General features: G+C 34.1%; 2 protein-coding genes across 2 annotated transcripts in view; one reads left to right on the top strand and one right to left on the bottom strand.

The window, feature by feature from the left end:
- LOC114931097 (uncharacterized) overlaps window positions 1-21,491 on the top strand; it is a 133,703-nt gene that overhangs the window by 78,733 nt on the left and 33,479 nt on the right. The window lies entirely within an intron of this gene.
- On the bottom strand, window positions 6,068-12,386 carry LOC114931033 (uncharacterized). Its single transcript, XM_085479767.1, is given in 6 exon segments — window positions 6,068-6,233; window positions 8,695-8,814; window positions 11,204-11,394; window positions 12,284-12,321; window positions 12,324-12,348; window positions 12,351-12,386. Coding segments are annotated over 6 exon segments (576 nt in total).

Below are 21,491 nucleotides of genomic sequence, written 5' to 3'. Positions count from 1 at the left end.
ATGTGTAATGCAAAAAAAGTTAAAAGTTAAGTTCATTATCATTACACATATAGATAGTAATCAAATTATTGGATGCTTCTATTGTTGATTAAAAAAAAAATACTGAAAATAGGAATTTATATTTTTTATATTATTAACAATTCTTCATTCTTCATTTGATGCTAAACTATGTTTTATATATAAAACAGAAAATTACTATTATAGTATAATCGATATGTCTAAAAATTACCTAAAAAAAGAAAACTGTGTAATTCACTTTTTCTGTATAAAAGTTGCAGACTTTGCAGCGAGAGAGAATCTTTACGCGGTAGAACCTTTTATTATTAGAGACACAGTGAATAAAATCGAAGATCGGCTTATACAATAATCTTTACGTTTCACGACTATCGCGGTGTCGCACTCGCTCGAGTCGATCCTATTGGACTCCCACGGGGGAATAAGAAGCGAAACTCATGAGCACGGCTGCAAATATGCCATAATCCCGAAGTCGAGAAAGAGAGAGAGAGAGAGAGGGAGCGTCGTATTCTGCGGATAAAATGTACGCTGCTCAAGACGAATGAATTCGTATTCAGGTGTGTGACCCTGCGGGTGGTCGGCGCGTTAAATATAGCTACTTTTATCAAGGGTGCGATTTATGGCGGCTTTTATGGCCCGCCCTGTATAAATATCGCTCGCACTTATAGCCGAAAAAGGAGCGACTCGCGACTCGCGGTAAATAACTTGCTTGACGTCCGGAAAAGTCCTTGGCTCTCTCTTCCTTTCTCTCTTTCGAGGGGGAAAGACCACTCGGCGGTCGTCCTTGGATTCTCGTCTCTCGTCTCGTTCGTCGGCTTGTTTTTCTCTCTTAAATGATCGTTTCGCGGCAAGCATTATGTCACATTACGCTAAAAACCTTACTTCGGTTTCTTCTCGCACGCACGCGAATACATAAATTTGAATTCAAATAAATCATTTCACGCCAATTTATTTCTTGGAAAATATAACGCGAGATCGTGAGCTTCACATTTTGTTAACGCTTATTCGACTCTCGACGCGTAAATCGCGAAGGAATTCGCGGCAGAATATATATTATAAGACCAAGGCAAAAAAATATGTTTATGGAAGAGCTTAGAATAACTAATTGTACATATAAACTCGATGAAACACATCCAAAAGCACAGAAAAAAAGGAATCCTTGATTCAAGTATATTTTTATTCTTGAACGCTATTTGATTGATTTAAGCATAGAACGTTCTTTATAATCACAAATTTTCATTTGCCTTAATAATAAATAAGTTTGTGTAAAGTATATTTTATCCTTAAGATATATTCTTGTTTGAAAAATCGCGTATGGTAAAAACAAACTTAGTCACATTTGAACTAAGAATTATTATATATACTTGAAAGTACCGCTTATATCCGATACTCACTTGTCACTTGTCCTTGCAATATTTATAAGTAAATTTCAGCTTCAACCAAGAATATTTTGCACTTTGTTTTAAGGATAAATTATCCTTTATTCAAAATTATTTACATTTGGCGCTATTATAAGGATAAAATATACTTGAATCAAGGCATATTTGCATTCTTTCAAAGATACTGTGAGGACATAAAAAATGTATAAAAACATCGTGGAAACATTCTAATACCGACCGTAATAGTTTGTAGACAACATGCGTTTCTCCTCCCGGTGTATCTCTAATCTTACGACCGAGAACACAGTAGACTACACTCTTGCTGCAGGAGTGGCGCATATATGCACGCCTGTCTGACTCTAACCGGCCGCTTCTACTTCCTCCGCTTCGGAACTCCTATAGCGGCGCACGTGGCCTGCCTCGTGGAAATTAACGTAAATTCGCAGAGCCGCACGAATTGCTTGTTCAGCGAGTCGACACCTGCGATGAATTATAGTCAAATACGCTCAAATAATTTTCGTGCGCAGCGAACGGTCCGGCACAATCGTGGCCAGAAGAGGATCCAAGAGGATGCTCTTGAAATTAAATGGTTAATATTTTTTAAAATCTCTCTCTCGGTTGGTTTTTGTCATTTGCTTTTTGTACAAACGAGTTAGGCATTTCTACTACACAATCGCATAGTTGACATTTTTTTTCTAAATAATATATATTTCGGAATTTATAAAAATAAAATAATCGTAACTTCACAAACATTTGATCGAATGTTACATATACAAATAGGTATTTTTCTCCTCCTCTTTCTAACATTTCTTTCTAAAATAAATTTTATCAAAATAATGTAACAAGATATAAAAATTCGTTATTAATTAAAATACTTTATTATTATTATTATTTAAATTTTCTGAAACATTTTATGAAAACGTAATATCTTCTCTTCTTCTTTTTCTAACCGGAATACAACTTTTTACGAAGAGACTTATTTGACGTTTGCATAAAATTAAATATTTGTATGAAAAAGTTTGCAGGAATTTCTTCTTACTTTAAAATATAATCTTAAAAGCAACGAGAAACCTTTGGAGAAAAATTAATGAAATCCGCAACTTGAAAATCTATTGTTACCCGCGTAATTTCCATATCATTCCTGTCTTCGGTCATTACTCGTGGCCGTATTAACGTTGTAATTACTAAAGAGGGATTTCCAAATGTGAAATACATTTGCGTATATATCTGTGTATTTACAGAATATTATATTTCATCGTTAAACTTGGGATTACAGGCCCCACCGGGAGGGATGAATAAATCTTCCGCCTGAATTATATTTTATCTACTTACGCTCTCGCGTAATTTATAACTCCGTCGCTTTTTTTTTTTTCACACGTTGTACTCACAAGCGAAATGAGACACGCGCAATGTCGGGCATCAATTAATCATCGTTACGCAAATTATTTTTAACATACCGCGTGCGTCTGTTCTCTCTCGCTTAAATGCAATCTCAAATTAAATCTTATCACTTCCGCGTGCGTCCGCGCAAGAGAGCCGACGTGTATAACACGCGTATAACAGTGTTGTATTGCGGAATAAAGCTTTCCTCCGTAAGTATGACATTAGTTAAAGTTAATGTCAAGTCCCCACTCCGAACAATGCCGCGGCGAAAACGCGCTCGGAAAGTAACAGCCGGATACCGTCGCGAGAGATAGATGGCAATCTACTGTTCGCCCTCTCTTGCTTCAAATGTTTGTCAGTTCTGCCTTTGTAATCACTGTTTGCTGAAAGTTGTCACTACCCCCGTCCCAGGTGAGAATGCTCGCGACAAGTTCCGGATAAAGGGCGCGGAATAAGTTTTGAAACAGGAAGATTACACGTTCAAGTCTTAAAGCTCTACCCCTAGAAACGCGAAGAAGGGGTGGCATTAGTGGGCAGAGAAAGGGTGGAGGAAAATGGAATAATGCAAAGATAGGATCGAAAGAGAGGCGATGCAGATGAGAGTGGAAGACGGAGGAGAGAATGTAAACCGACGTGAAACTAAATGAGTTAAAGAAAGAAATCATTATTCTACGTCTCCCGAGAGGGTGAATCTCCGTGGAGTTAATGAATCGCAAAGTTTTAATCGATGCGCTATATAATGAAATTATGTAACGCACAATATAACGCGAGAGTAATCTTACGTCCGATATTTCCCACTCGAGGTGTTTCGGACGAAAAATTAAGGGTGGGAAAAATGGAGATAAATGAAGATAGAAGCGAGAAGAAGACAATAAAGCGGTTGAACAAAATTGGATGGTAAACGGAGAAAAAGTCTTCTTGGTTCTTTCTCTCTCATATAGAGAAGGACACTGGGGAAGATGAATGCGCAGTGTCAGGAAGCATCTTACTCTGTTTCTTTCGTTGAGAAAATTGCGCATAACGTTACCTGCGAATAGTTAATTGTTTAATTAATTAGCTCCAACCGTACATGTAACCCTCCAGCGCGCCATTCTATTGTAACTATTATCGCAAATGTAACCGTTAATCCCAGGAGCGTAATATGTTTAACACTAGAAACGCTGCACAATACGAACCCCGAAAGCGCAGAGAGGGCATAAAATTAGGTCACGTTAAAGTGCTCTTGTAAAAAGAATCTCATGTTTGCACGTAAATTACTTCAAATTAAGTTATAAAATTAGAAACACCTTTTCTTTATAAAAATACGTTTTTTTAATAATAGAGGAATAGAATAATAGTAGAATTTTTTTTTTTTTTTTCGTAATTATATAAATCCCTTTGAACGACAATCTTTCTCCTGTTACACGCAGAGTCTCTTTTCTTTTTCTCTTTCCATGAAAATGCGCAGCAAAGAAATTACCTTGTCATCAAGCTTTTAATTTTGAAGGCAACGCGTATCTTTGCGGCGAAATTAAAATGCAGTTAAAAATAACGTCCGCTTAAAATTAATTCTCGAAAAAATATTACTTCACAGAAAAAAAGGAATCCTTGATTCAAGTATATTTTTATTCTTGAACGCTATTTGATTGATTTAAGCACAGAATGCTCTTTGTAATCACAAATTTTCTTTAATAATAAATAAGTTTGTGTGAAGTATATTTTATTCTTAAGATATATTCTTGTTTGAAAAATCGCGTATGGTAAAAACAAACTTAGTCACATTTGAACTATTAGAATTATTATATATACTTGAAAGTACCGCTTATATCCGATGCTTACTTGTCACTTGTCCTTGCAATATTTAGAAGTAAATTTCAGCTTCAACCAAGAATATTTTGCACTTTGTTTTAAGGATAAATTATCCTTTATCCAAAATTATTTACATTTGGCGCTATTATAAGGATAAAATATACTTGAATCAAGGCATATTTGCATTCTTTCAAGAATACTGTTTTTTCTGTGTTATTTTCTCTTATCTCTGAAAATTAAAAAAAATCCACGTAAAACTTCTATCGTATTATAGCTAAAAGGGATCATTAATCCTTCGATACTCGCCAACAAAGATCGACCTTAAATCTCGCAAGGGATAACGTTATGGGTCTATTCCACCAATTCTAGGGCGCTTTATACGTGCGAGCGATAGCACATGCGAAAGTGCGTGATCGGGCGCACTCCATCATGGTTCGGGTAACTATCGCGCGTTGCTGGATCTTTCACCAGAGTGAAAGATCCTCCGTGTGGCTGCGCATCAAGTACCAAATACGTACGTAACCTTCGACGGTTGCGAGACACGCGGAAGGAAAAGACGGTGAAAGATAGCGGGCTCGAAAAGGGAACGGAAGAGGAAGGAGGATAAAGCAAAGGGGAAAGAGGGCTACGGTATTTACGAATCCAGATAAAGAGCAGATAGATATATACGTACGAGAAAAGAAATCAGTCGCTGTGGTATATCGCTTCTCGAGATATCTTACCAAGCGAAACCCGAGAGTTAAATTTATTTACCACTCTTTTCATTCCGCCTTTTATGTGTGTGTGTGTGTGTGTGTGTATGTGTGTTTGTGCATTATAGCCTTACGACGACCGTTCAATCATCAATACTTTTGATAAAAATTCTCTGATAAAAGAAAACGATTCTCTCTTAAATTTAATTAAACTGCGCGCGGTAACGTTTTAGAAATTTTATTCGCGTTAACACATATTAATATAAATAAACTCAATGTATAAGTTTATATTTATTTTTACATATATTTATATGCTCTCTTGTGCAATTAAAAATGCAGATATAAAACTGTAGGATTTATGAAAGTAACGAAATTTAAAATGTATGGGCTACGTTTCTTTGACAGCCACAAATTTTTATTGTATTAAAAATTTCCTGCTTACATTTTTAAATGTCTATATAAAAAAAATACAACATAACAAATAAAACATATTGCTTCAACGATACACAATTTTAAGTTATTTAAAAGCTAAAAGAAGGATATAAATATCAAGAAATTAAAACTTGTCGCGTTTAGACGCTCGTATATTGCATCAAGCTTCCATCTCATGATAAAATTCCCATCCGTCACACGCGTCGAGATCGCTTAGTGGAAGACAAAATTCCGTAGGATACACGCTGCTCGTGTCCCGAGATGCAAAACTGAACGGAAGAAAACTAACGCGTTTATAATCGAAAACGCGCGACACAGCGATGTAATTGAAGCCGCGTCTTAAACCGGAAGAAAACGAAGTCGCGGCGATTCGATTACTCAAGGAAATACAATCTCGGTAAACGATTCCAACGGTGACTTGACGCAATCCGGATACGTTAGGATGCAATCGCCGCCAGAGCTACCCAATCGTTCGGCTTCCTGATACAATTTGTTGACGCTTCGGTGACTGGAATTAATCGCTAACGGCGAGTCCTCCGTTGGCCTGTCGAAAAGAGATTCCGATTAAAATCTTCTCTCAGCGAGTCTTATTCAAATCCCGGCGTTATTTGGTATCTTTGAATCGAGGTATTTCGGAGAGGCACTTGTTACTTCGAAAATTTCTGTATCCCGTTTCGATCATTGCAAATCGTTATCAAAATACCTTTTTCACTTTAGAACATATATTTTAGAAATATATTTTTATTTTTTATATATAAATAATATATATATATATTTTTTTTCTATAATGTATAATATAATGTATAATAAGTGAAAAAGTAGAATGAAAATTTTAATATATTAAAGAGGCACTTGTTACTTTGAAAACTTCTGTATCCCGTTTCGATCATTGCAAATCGTTATCAAAATACCTTTTTTACTTTAGGACATATATTTTAGAAATATATTTTTATTTTTTATATATAAATAATATATATATATATTTTTTTTCTATAATGTATAATAAGTGAAAAAGTAGAATGAAAATTTTAATATATTAAAGAGGCACTTGTTACTTCGAAAACTTCTGTATCCCATTTCGATCATTGCAAATCGTTACATCAAAATACCTATTTCACTTTAGGACACATATTTTAGAAATATATTTTTATTTTTTATATATAAATAATATATATATATATATTTTTTTTCTATAATATAATAGGTAATAAGTGAAAAAGTAGAATAAAAATTTTAATATATTAATATATTTTTTAAAATGTAAATTATTCATGCGATAGAGTCACATCGTATCAAAATTGCAAAATGTTGATATCGAACATGTAATCTACATGTGTATATTTATAAGTAAAATATTATAATTTATTCTGCCACTCTCGTATATTGTTGAACCAACCGGAATCTCTATATTGATGCCCTAGGATTTTCGACGAATCTCGGTAATTTGCGTGCTCGCGCTCAGCAATTAATGGCTCGTCGGTATTAATTTGCGAAATATATTTGACAACAAGGCTTATATATTTCGCTCCGGAGCTCTCCTCGTCTCCCTATATCTCTTTCTCTCAGGCATATACGCAATTACATTCATCGGCATTTTCGTTGGGTTATTTCGAAGGGAAATTCCCCAGGGAGCGGCTGCGAAGGGATAGCGCAAAGTAAAGCCCGGCGAAAACCTTCCTAGGCGAAACACTTCCATTAGAAACTTAATGTACGCGCCTAACTTTGTTGCAATTAGCGCGCTGGTGTTAGCTCGGGAGCGCAATTTCCCTCGAACACACGCGGACGTGAAACGCGCGTTCGGAATAGCAAATTCAGTGGCTCCCTACAGAACGCGAGAGCGAATATTTTACATGATGTAACTGCCACCCCGGCGCTGCTCGATTGACGATCAATTAGGACTTACTACCGCGCATGAGTGGCATAAGAAATTTTACTTCGTGAGAAAATTTACCGTCCGTCAAGAGTTCAAAAATCACTTTACGAAAAATGAAACTTCGCGAGAGGAAGAGCGATCTCGAGGCGAGCCATTTATTCGAGCGATATTATAGTTCGATACACGTCTTGATAATGATTACAGTATCGTATATGTAATATATGTATATCTACACAGAAAAAAAGGAATCCTTGATTCAAGTATATTTTTATTCTTGAACGCTATTTGATTGATTTAAGCATAGAATACTCTTTGTAATCACAAATTTTCATTTGCCTTAATAATAAATAAGTTTGTGTAAAGTATATTTTATCCTTAAGATATATTCTTATTTTAAAAATCGCATATGGTGAAAACAAACTTAGTCACATTTGAACTAAGAATTATTATATATATTTGAAAGTACCCTTATATCCGATGCACACTTGTCCTTGCAATATTTAGAAGTAAATTTCAGCTTCAACCAAGAATATTTTGCACTTTGTTTCAAGGATAAATTATCCTTTATCCAAAATTATTTATATTTGGCGCTATTATAAAAATAAAATATACTTGAATCAAGGCATATTTGCATTCTCTCAATGATACTGTTTTTTCTGTGTACGCTTTTATATAAATCTCTCATCGGCAAATAGGTTTTTAATATTTATGTTTTTTCGTACAAATTTTTCAATGCGTTATATTATGAAGTTCGAGAGATTCGATATAGTTTGAGTTGGGAACTTCGATATCAAGGATCTGTAAAATCGTATATTAAAACTTTATAATAGCCGGTACCGTAATACAGCAGAATGGAGAAGAATCTGCAATTTTTGCATCTTGTTAACCTACATTTTACGGTGGGGAAAGAGGGAGTTTACATTAGCTGTAGAAATATCTCAGAGAGCGGAGAGAGCCTTTACATTATTTCCAACGAATGCACGCCGCGACCATTAGCGACTTCCAAGGGAATTCATTATTCGCGACTCTTCCGGTATAATAAATCTCGTTTCCGGTGTACATCATACGGATGTACACTTCATCTTTCGACGGAAGTCAAAGCGCGACTGCCGAAACATCGGAATTGACTTACGTTAAAATTAAGTGAATCATTTCCTCGAGGACGTCCTGGTCCTGGATCCTGCGAAGGGGCGTCTCCGCGAGCTCGCAAATGGTCCTCAAAAGGCACTGCCTGCCATCCCGCCAGCCGTGTCTAAAGAGTCAACATTAAATCTTACTTTGCCTGGGCGATGTATATTCTTCTTTCTCTTTCGTCACGCTCCGCGATTCTTCTTTATTTTAATCCGACTTACACCGACTAATTCTGTCAAAGCGGCAACGAAATCTTTGACAAGCAGTCGAGAGAGAAAAAGCAAAAACGTTGACTTTTCATTAAACGTTTGCTACGGAAATTCGCAAGAAGCGAAAAAGAATTTACACGAGCGATAATTTATATATATATATATATATATATATATATATATATATAGGGTAAAGGTATCGATTATGAGATACCATTTACATTTTGTTAATTATTTCCAAAATATATGCAATTAGGAAAGTATCTCGTTCGAGTTTTAATATACATAAGTTTGATTAAAGTAAGTCAGTTTTTGTATCAAAACCAAAAGGTCTCCTAATATGAGATACCGCCTTTTATTAGATAAACTTAATTTCATTTTTATTAACACCAAAAATAAAAAACATATAGATAAAAATAAATGGTTTTATTATTACCTGTCTTAATTTGAAACCTTTTACAGTATTATATCTTCAGAACCAACAAATTAAAAAAAATATAGCTTTAATTATATTATTTATTAGACTTATTTCCTAAACTCTTATATCAAAATGTCAAAAATATGAAGGTAGGCACTTATACTTTAAATCAAACGAAAAACTATCCTTAGAAAAGAAAAATAAAATAAAAAACAAAACCAAAAAAATTTTAATTTTAAAATTTTTAAAAAATTTTAAATTAATTTTAAAATTTTAATTAATTAATTAATTAATTATAATTAATTTTAAAATTTAAAAAAAATATATATATATATATTCGGTCTTTATTTTATGACGATTAATTAAGGATCTTCTGATGAACGATGCAAAATGGAAAGAAAATTTGAAAATGTTCGACAAGAGTTTGTATTATATCGAAATTATATCGATATAAGATTGATATTTTACAACTTTTTGTATTTTATTTCGTAAAAAAAATTTGAAAAATTTTGCATCAATATTGTTTCTCGAAATCATTCTTTTCTTCGATATCCGCGAAATTATTGCACTCGCCATTATTGATTGGTTCCTTCTTATACGCGATATCTCAGAAGGCGGGTTTCTCATTTATCACGTACGACCTGCATTATACGATCCTGTATCCCAGCGGAGTAATAGTCTTGCGTCCCAATTAATTTATGTTCGAGTCGCCGTTCCTGCGCCGCCCTTTGATCCTGCGAGTGACGACGCTTCGCTTATACAGGACGAAGGTGTGAGTGATAGAAAGTAAGGAGAGACGCTCTCCTTTGTCGTTGAAAGTAGTTGACAGAGTTCGCATCGAATTGCAACTACGTATATACCGTTCTATGTTTAATTTAATAGCTGTAATTAAACCTCGAGAGAATCGTAATATCTCTAAATTTCAACGCGGCTTTAGTCATCCTTTTGTCAATTTTGAATTAAGGCGAATGCTGAATAAACGCGTTTGCGTGGAAAACGAATATATAAAATTGACATTAATAATTTATATAAAAAAAAAAACTGTGACATGTCCCCTCGATAAATTAATTTTATCATCGACAAGTTCGATATTATTATGAAGTATATATGTATATATAAATGAGATGCGAAAAAATGTATGAAAATTTCAAAAATATTGACAGTGACGAAAACGCTAATGTGCTGTGTTCCTTATTCGATAATCTCAGTATCGACTTTTGGAGCTTTGCCCGAAAGGTGAACCATTACAAAAGAAAAAAAAAGAACCATTGTCTCTCTACCTTGGCAGAAATATGATTTCAATAAACGGCCACTACTGATATACACAGCAGTAGAGTTTAAGTTAATTACGAATTTACTCGCGCTCGCGCCAGCTTCTGCCATGTTTACTGATTCATCGAGCAATTTCGTCTGCGTAATGCGCGGCATTTGTTCTTCCGATTCAAAATTCAAATCGTCTCTGGACTGCCCATTGTGCAAATTCGACAGTGGGAAAATGCGAGCAAAATTGCGCGCTTGTTCCCGGATCGCGTGTATGAAAGTGAACAAAAGGCAATGGGTGGAGAAATAACGAGAGAGAAAGAGGGACAGAGAGAGAAAGAGAAAGCGACAGAATTCGCTCGTTCAGCCAATCTCGATAGCGCTGTAAGTGTCGTACAGATTGAAATCAATTGATATATCGGCGACTCTTATGTCTCGACTCTCTCTTCTCTTCTCTCTCTCTCTCTCTCGTTTAATTCTCGCAAAATTTAATTAACGCGAACAAGAATTAGACAACCGCGTGATTCGATGGCTCTTCGTTTCTCTCATCAAGATCATGACAGATAGAATCTGTCTTGCGTCTCGCGCGACGGAGTTTCCTTTAAAAAAATTTGACAACTCACTCGTCCAGCAGATTCTCAATGGCGACGTAAGTTTCCTGCAAATCGAGATCCCTAACGTGTCTCGCAGAAATTATCGTCGGTTCGAACTGCGACACATTCCAAGGTAGAGCGAAATTGAGCTGATATCCCACGTTGAAGCCGATGCTGCCCCTTTTCGTCATCAGCACCGGCATTGAGATACCCAGGGTAAACTGTCGAACAATAATATTCCTCATGTTCAATTTGAGAGGTAGATGATGCGTGTGTAAATGTATATTGCCTTATAACATCTCTTATTTTTATATTAATAATTCAATGAAGCGACTTTTGTGTAAGACAAATAAAAGTATAAATGTTTCAAAGGGTGAAAGAACTTTTTCGAGAGAGAGGGAGACAATAATTGACCTTTGGTCGAGTCGGATTGCTAAATTCGTCAATTAGTGTTGCGACTGCTTGCAAATAAATATTTAATGCGACGACAGAGCGGTAGTATTTTCGTTTCGCGTGAACCGCAGGGGCAAACTAAAAGCCCTTGTAACAATTGGTACCCGCAGCTAAATATCATTTTAATAGCCTATCGCGATTTCGGCACGAGCGCAATTTCTTCTGTGGACATATGGGATGCGGAGAAATTTTTTATCGTCAAACTGCGAGTTTAAAGATAAATCCATAGCATTATAAAAACAATATCTGATACGCGAACTTTTAATATTCATTGTTTCATTGGTTCAATTTAAAAAAATAATATGCAAATATTATATATGTATTCCAAAAAAGTGGCCTTTTTTCTCTTCACAATTTTTTATTAAAGTTCTATTTATTTTTAAAACAACGTAAATATTGCGTAATAACAGATTTTTTTACCTAACAGCATCTACAACGCTATAAGAACGCTCGCGGCACGTTAACAGAATGTGTGTGTATATGTATATGTGTATATATGTATGTTTATATATATATAATTTCTCTAAATAATATAAAGCTTTTCTCGAGGGAGAGAGATGCGCGCGCTGCGTCGAAAAACAATAAAAATGGAACATTCTAACTCGGTGAATTCTTTTGAAGTACATGTGCAAAACTAGCGAAAAATTTTAAAGATACCTGATATGGGGTATACTCGGGGAACAGCAATATCGCCCGCATCCGCAAAAATTCGCCCAAAAGCCACCAAGGATACGAATACCCATAAAAACAGCCGCGACATGACGGATGGATGTTCGTCGGTATCGGTGTCGACTTGAAGCGTCTTGGAAAGAGAGAGGTGCTCTTATTTAATTCTGTACTCAGTAATTCACGCGGATTGACCATCATTGGTCAACGAACCGTGGACGAACGTTCGTTTTCTTATTTCACGACGTATCGACGAGTTTGCGAGAACGCGATAATGAGTCGCGAAGTGGAGTTCAGGAAACGCGAACCGCTATTTGCACCTGGCAAACGTTCTCGATCAGAGTATTACGAGCGATCGAAACTTTAGTTGCTTTATGAATTTTTTTCTCTCATTCCCCGTTATAAACTTATCGACGTTGTACATATCTCGAAGGGAAAGTGGAAGTTAATCGCTCGCCTTGCTGTAACAGGATGGAAAATAGATTAGAATATAAATATTTTATTTAAAAATACAATTTTAAAATTATTATCGCATAATATATTATATATATATTATATTATCGCAAATATTGTAAAATTTTTTGCGTTTATTTATTCCGAGCAGCAATTTCTTTTGGACATATGGCATGCGAGAACAAATTTTTCGTCAAACTCAGTTTAAAGATAAATCCATGTCATTTTAAAACATATATCTGATATACCGAACTTTTAATATTCATGTTTTCATTGGTTGCAATTTAAAAAATAATATGCAATATATATTGCTTCCATAGAAAAATCGACCTTTCGTTCACAATTTAACGTTCTATTTATTTTTCGTAAATTTGCGTATAACAATTTTCCAACACATATAACGTATAGCCGCCACGTTATAAAGATTGTTTTTTCATTATGTATATGTGTATAAGATTTTAATTTATAATTCCTATAATGAATAAATGCGTTCTCGAGAAAGACGCGCGTGCGAAAAACAATAAAATAACTTTCTTCGTTTTTTTTAAACATATTCCAATATGGATCATTTTTATCAAATATTGTGTATTCTTTTTGTGTTTATTATTCGTTCGAGTAAATATAATACCTATATATTCTGCTGAAGTTGAACAAATCGGCACTTCGACAGACGTATATACGAAAAAAATAATGATTCTTTGTTTTTAAATTTTGTAAACAATACTTATCTACATATATGTAACGTATTTTTATCAAATATATTTTTTTTTTTTAAGTTTATTCATTCGCTCGAGTAAATCTTATTTATTCTTATATTTCCCGCGAGTAGAACAAATCGATGCTTCGGGCAGACAATTTATGAAAAATAATTTTTTTTTAAATTTTCAAACATACTTATCGACATATATATAAATTTTTATCAAATATTGTGTCTTTCTTTTAGGTTTATTCATTCGCGCGATTAAAATCTAAACGCTTATATGTATATTCCTGTAAGTAGAACGAATCGACGCTTTGTTAGACATTTATGAAAATAATCGATTCTTCGTTCTTAAACTCTTATAAAAAGACTTATTCACATATATGTATGTATATTTTTATCAATATTGTTTTTCTTCTGTTGTTATTCATTCGCTCGAATAAATCTGAATACTTAAATATTCCCGCAAGTAGAACAAATCGACGCTTCGACAGACAAGTTACGAAAAAATAATCTTTCCTTTTTTAAATTTTACAAACCGATACTTATCCATATATAGATATAAATTTGTTTATTAAATATTGTCTTTATTTGGGTTTATTTATTCGCTCGATAAATCTGAATACTTATATATTTCCGCGAGTAGAACAAATCGACGCTTTTGGCAGACATTTATGAAAAAATAATCTTTTCTTTAAATTTTCAAACGATATTTATCGATATTATATATATATTTTTTATCAAATATTGTGTCTTTCTTTTAGGTTTATTCATTCGCACAATTAAAATCTAAACGCTTATATGTATATTCCTGTAAGTAGAACGAATCGAACGCGTTCGTAGACATTTATGAAAAAATAATCGATTCTTCGTTCTTAACTTTTATAACGACTTATTCACATATATGTATGTATATTTTTTATCAAATATTGTGTATTTCTTTTGTGTTTATTTATTCGTTCGAGTAAATATAAATACCTATATATTTCTGCAAGTTGAACAAATCGGCACTTCGACAGACGTATATACGAAAAAATAATGGATTCTTTGTTTTTAAATTTTGTAAACAATACTTATCTACATATATGTACGTATTTTTATCAAATATATTTTTTTTTTTTAAGTTTATTCATTCGCTCGAGTAAATCTTATTTATTCTTATATATTCCCGCGAGTAGAACAAATCGATGCTTCGGCAGACAATTTATGAAAAAATAATTTTTTTTTAAATTTTCAAACAATACTTATCGACATATATATAAATTTTTTATCAAATATTGTGTCTTTCTTTTAGGTTTATTCATTCGCGCGATTAAAATCTAAACGCTTATATGTATATTCCTGTAAGTAGAACGAATCGACGCTTTGTTAGACATTTATAAAAAAATAATCGATTCTTTGTTCTTAAACTTTTATAAACGACTTATTCACATATATGTATGTATATTTTTTATCAAATATTGTTTTTCTTCTGTGTTTATTCATTCGCTCGAATAAATCTGAATACTTAAATATTCCCGCAAGTAGAACAAATCGACGCTTCGACAGACAAGTTACGAAAAAATAATCTTTCCTTTTTTAAATTTTACAAACGATACTTATCCATATATATATATAAATTTTTTATTAAATATTGTCTTTATTTGGGTTTATTTATTCGCTCGATAAATCTGAATACTTATATATTTCCGCGAGTAGAACAAATCGACGCTTTGGCAGACATTTATGAAAAAATAATCTTTCTTTAAATTTTCAAACGATATTTATCGATATATATATAAATTTTTTATCAAATATTGTGTCTTTCTTTTAGGTTTATTCATTCGCACAATTAAAATCTAAACGCTTATATGTATATTCCTGTAAGTAGAACGAATCGACGCTTCGTTAGACATTTATGAAAAAATAATCGATTCTTCGTTCTTAAACTTTTATAAACGACTTATTCACATATATGTATGTATATTTTTTATCAAATATTGTTTTTCTTCTGTGTTTATTCATTCGCTCGAATAAATCTGAATACTTAAATATTCCCGCAAGTAGAACAAATCGACGCTTCGGCAGACAATTTATGAAAAAATAATCTTTCTTTAAATTTTTAAACGATACTTATCGACATATATATAAATTTTTTATCAAATATTGTGTCTTTCTTTTAAGTTTATTCATTTGCACGATTAAAATCTAAACGCTTATATGTATATTCCTGTAAGTAGAACGAATCGACGCTTTGTTAGACATTTATGAAAAAATAATCGATTCTTCGTTCTTAAACTCTTATAAACGACTTATTCACATATATGTATGTATATTTTTTATCAAATATTGTTTTTCTTCTGTGTTTATTCATTCACTCGAATAAATCTGAATACTTATATATTCCCGCAAGTAGAACAAATCGACGCTTCGACAGACAAGTTACGAAAAAATAATCTTTCCTTTTTTAAATTTTACAAACGATACTTATCCATATATATATAAATTTTTTATTAAATATTGTGCCTTTCTTTTGGGTTTATTCATTCGCACGATTAAAATATAAACGCCTATATATTGCTCCAAGTAGAACAAATCGACACTTCGGCAAACATTTACGAAAAAATAATCGATTTTTCGTGCTTAACTTTTATGAACGACTTATTCATATATATGTATGTATATTTTTTATCAAATATTGTTTTTCTTCTACGTTTATTCATTCGTTCGAATAAATCTGAATACTTATATATTCCCGCAAGTAGAACAAATCGACGCTTTGACAGACAAGTTACGAAAAAAACCTTTTCTTTCTTAAATTTTACAAACGATATACTTATCCACATATATTAATATAAATTTTTTATCAAATATTGTGTCTTTCTTTTGCGTTTATTCATTCGCACGATTAAAATCTAAACGCTTATATATTCTTGTAAGTAGAACAAATTGACGCTTCGGCAGACATTTATGAAATAATAATCGATTTTTTGTTCTTAAATTTTATACGACTTAGTCACATATATGTGCATATATTTTTTTATCAAATATTGTTTTTCTTCTGTGTTTATTTATTCGCTCGAATAAATCTGAATACTTACATATTCCCGCAAGTAAAACAAATCGACGTTTTATCGGCAGACAATTTCTAAAAAAATAATCTTTCCTTTCTTAAATTTTACAAACGGTATACTTATCCACATATATATAAATTTTTTATTAAATAAAAATTTTGTGTTTTTCTTTTGCGTTTATTCATTCGCTCGATTAAAATATAAACGCCTATCTATTCCTGTGAATAGAATAAATCGACGCTTCGGCAGACAGACATTTGAAAAAATAATCGAACTTTCGTTCTAATCGCGCGCGAGTGGCGGGAAAAAAAGAGAAAATCCACGACACGATTAAACATGGCGGATGCACGAAAAGAAAGAAATTCGTGTAGAGGCACAACACGCAGCTATACATCAAGCCGTGGATGCCGGCGACGCCGCCGGGCGATTCATCGGCGTATACCAGGTTTAATCTTGGCAAGCGATAGCGTTGTAAATCCAATAATTGCCCGTCTTATCCGTTAAGCAGCTTTAATTAATTTCGTTTCCGTACCGGCGGGGATTAACGGCCGAAGTTGAATTAAAATCTCATCTGAGGCAAAAATCCGACGTCACACGTCCTTCTCTCCATCTCTCATGTGTGAACCACATTTTAGATATCGTATTTACATCATTAACGAGATTGCTTACACACGATGCATGATTACATTACATTGGATAAGGAAAATCTTCAACGTCGCCATTTAATCAAAATTTTGTATGTAACGCTACTTTAATAATTTACTCGGTGAAATTATTGCAGATAATAAATCTATCGCCAAAAGCCGAGAGACGTGTAGTAGATATAGGAAGACTCCAATACAACATCTCGGAAAGAATGGCCGCGGGAATCTCTGATCCGAGAAAAACTGTGTGCTCCGAGAAAATTGCGCTCGTCCGGAACCTTCTCGTAGGGTAAAGCTTTGTTGATTGGAAATGCGCTATTAAATTGAAACTTACATCGGATCGATGCTCGCCCGAGGGTGAAGTAATAACAGCATCCTTTATGCCGGCAAGTACGAGGGACATTGTCAATTCTAATAATATTTTCGCGGAAGATAAGTACTCGCGTCAGAAGTCTCGAATTGGATTTGTAAGTCGATCGCAAACGCGAATTGACGAAGTATTTCCTCGAAATCTTTGAAAGATTGCATTTCGCGGTTGCCGACATACATTTCTCTTGGAATACCTTTTTACGGTTCCAATTAAATTTTCGTAAAAAAGAAGGGAAAGAGAATTGTGTCAATTTTTTCGCACAACATCGACAGGAAGGAAGAAATTGAATCGTCGCATAAATTCGACGTAAATCCGCGTGTTCGCGAATTTACAGACGGATCGTAACAATCGGAGCAAATATACGAATGGATTCCGAGGTTGTAATCGCTATGCGGATGTTCGCGCGAACATCCGCAGTTATATTACAGGACGCCGCGTCCTCTGTAGTCCGTCGAAAATCCACGCACGCGACGCGAAACGAAGGTTACACGCGCGACGAAATGTCTGGGAGAGTGGTTAATCATTCGTTGAATTACGAATTGCCGGCGCGAGATGGACGTCGCGGATATCCAGACGTTGGCTTTCCAGGATATTCGAATATCGAATTCGCATATCCACGGGGATATACGATCGAATAATTTATAATTCCATCAGAGCGAGAGATTCTCTACACCGAGAGAAATGCGAAAGCACATGTATGGATACATTTCTACATTTTAATGTTGAAAATATGTCTTGAGAAAACTCGCGATTAAAAATGTTTGATAATTTTTATCCTCTTCGTGTGTAGAGATAACGCGGGCTACTCGACGGATGTTGATTTAGTTCCTTGTCATACAAGGAAGGTACATTGGATAAGCACTTATGTATCAAGCCGCGACTTTGACATTTCACTACCGCCGCGCGTTATTTAGTTTCCGCCTCTATGCGCGACAGATGAAATCTCTCAGATGAGCTCTCAAAATGAGTTGGGGCGGACGACACACAACAACTTCGTTTCAGCAACAATGTGCGACCCTTTGTAGAAGGCGAAAAACGCGCGATATACATTTCTGCTTGTGTATAACGTCCTGGATGAAGGGAAGAAAAGATGGTTAACCGAGCAAAGGGATAAGTATCTCTCTCTCTCTCTCTCTCTTTATTAGTTTATTTTCTCTGATTACCACCGCCGGAAACGCGAATTGCATAGAAGAGTTCTCGTTGTAGTTGATTTCATAGAAGATACCGTACTATTTTGAAAAGCTTACGTTGACTTTACGTTTTTTACTCCGTTTTCTCTATCCTTATAATTGATCTATAAAAAAAAAATACTTATACAGTGCAGGAGATGCAATGCAAAATTTTTTAATGCGATATGAAAATATATCAAATATTTGATGTTTTAAATTTTAGCGTGATTTTGAACTTTTGAAAATAATTTTTAATACAAGTTAAATTCTATGGCTTTGATTATAATTTCTATTATTGTATTATTTCTATCATTTATTTCCACTTTATCGCGCAATAAAGTTAACTACAACAATAAAGTCGTTTTTATAAGTATTGTGTTTCTCGTATCAATTTTTAATTTTTGAATTTATCGACGAATATAAATTATTCAACACAAAGAGGGAATAATTGATCATCGATAAAATTGTGCAATATCACAATTTAGTTGGAATAATTTATTATTCGTTCACAGATGTGAATAATCCAAGCGTATTGGTTTCAATATTGGAATATCAACTATCGATTAACTTTAAAATATTCTTTCAATATTATATAAACGATTATATATATATATATATATATATATATATATATATATATATTTCTCCCCCCATCGTGTAACCCTTCTATCTTTCCTAATTTCTATTTCTCTTGTATATTGATAATGTTACGTTAATTCGCGAAGAGTGTAAACTATTTCCGATCACTTTTATAACAGAAATAACTCTCTTCACATAAAAATTGTCGATGATTTTCGCTTGGATAAAGTCAGTTCCATATATTACTCGAGCGTGTCTCTCTGATTGTGAGTTTTCGAACTTTCGAAGAAAAAAATATGAAATATCCATCACTGACAGAGATTGCCAAAGGCCTCGTAACAGCGTCAACAACTCTCACGTAGAATCTTCAACGCTCGATGCGATGTAGCTTTAAGTGGATGACGCTTCGTACCAGACGAGTAGCAACATTTCGCGCAGCAACGCGCGGCAAATAAGACAACACGCCATTTCTCCTCCCTCCCAATTTCAACCCCTCCATCCCCCCGTTGAACAAATATCCTCGCCGACGCTCACTGTCAACAACCACTGGCGCAACGGCGCCATTTAACTCTCCCTACCGCTTCCGGTCATTGAAAATACAATTTTAGTTCCGACAACCCGCCTCGGGAAAGCGAAGTTCGCGAGATGAGACCATAGTTTTCATAACTGATGCCGACGAGATACGTCACGTAACGTTTTACGTGAGCGCGTGTCAATGCGAGAGATAGGATTATACGTATTTCCTTCCTTTTTATCTCGCGCTTTGCAAATTGATTCGCAAAATCGCCTCTCCGAAATAATTCGGACAACGGTCAGGGCTCGAGGCCTTCGCTTCGAATTTTCCTCTCTCTTTCTCGAGAGAGAGAGAGAGAGATTTTCATCGAATTCGAGGCGAAAAATTTAAGGGCGAAATAGCGATGGTGAGAGGAGGATGTGTAGTGAGGCTCGAGAGGGAGAGAACAAGACAGAATTGGATGCGCTGCGATTAATTTATACGGATGGTAGTGATGCGATATTGAAGCCTGAAAGCGAAGCGAAAATCTCGAGAGATGCGAAGCAACGATCTGGAATAAGTGGTACATTTATTAAGGCAAAATCGAGATATCGAAGTAAAATTGCTATGAATAGGAAGGTTAATTAAGAGCAAATTTAGAGATATTTTTCAACATGTGAAAGATTTTGACATATTTACCATTTAGCAGTTGTTATAGCTGAAAATCTCTCAAAAATGCTAATAACTTGTGTTTTTATCGTGCGAATATTGTAGAAAATATCAAAAAATTTACGAGATACAATTGTATATTTTTTGTGTATGCAGAACAACTATATTTTATTATGCAAGAGAACATTTTATATACATATAGACACATAAAATATTTACATTTATTTATTTTAAGAGTTGTATTCTCAAAAAAGATTATATTATTTTCAAAATGTCCGGATGTTTTTCACGAGTATCAAAATCCCTCTTGATGTGAAAGAGAACAGTTTGTTTTCATAAATAGCAATTTATTTTTAATATATGCTTTAAATCATTTTTCTCTCTCCACATTTATTTATTTTAATATTATATTATATGTATAAAATAAAGATTAAAATATCGATTTTTGTTTGTAAAGTATTAAAATACTAATCGATTCATTTAAAATTATTATTTATACATATATTAGATCAGAAGTGGACAGATTATTTTTGTTAAAATGCATTTTGTTTATCAAGATGAAATATCTCTAAAGAGACACACACAATAAAAATTACCGTAATTTACTTTAATCTTACAATTAGTTGCGTTATAAAATTCTTGGCTTTTGTGTAGAAAAAAATGATGTGTCGCCAGTGACGACAGCAATTCGCGCGTCTACACATCGAATATTTCCCGAGCTGTCAATCGATCGAATCGAAATGATGCCATCATATCCATGCAAATTTTTTTGCCGACAAGCAAACTTGCAATCTCCACCCAATGTCAGGTAATACTTCCTCCCGAGGGATTGGAGAGAAGGGGAAAATATTGGCGTCGCAGAGCGTATGTCGCGCGGCAATAAATCGTTTCTATTCACTACGACCGACCTCGGAGACAAGTGTATCCAGTCGAATGAGAAGCACGAAAATATCTCGATACCTCGTAGAAACGTCGAAAAATTCGAAACAAGGAAGTTATATCCAATAATATCGACAATTGGGGAGAAATCCGTAAATTTAGTGTCATTTTTATGTCGATGAAAGAAATA

The sequence above is a fragment of the Nylanderia fulva genome, unplaced genomic scaffold (assembly GCF_048542155.1).
Source record: "Nylanderia fulva isolate GAGA-0341 unplaced genomic scaffold, ASM4854215v1 Scaffold1, whole genome shotgun sequence".
Classification (NCBI taxonomy): Eukaryota; Metazoa; Arthropoda; class Insecta; order Hymenoptera; family Formicidae; genus Nylanderia; species Nylanderia fulva.
The sequence above is the reverse complement of the archived record's forward strand: the minus strand, read 5'-3'. Positions and strand labels throughout refer to the sequence as shown.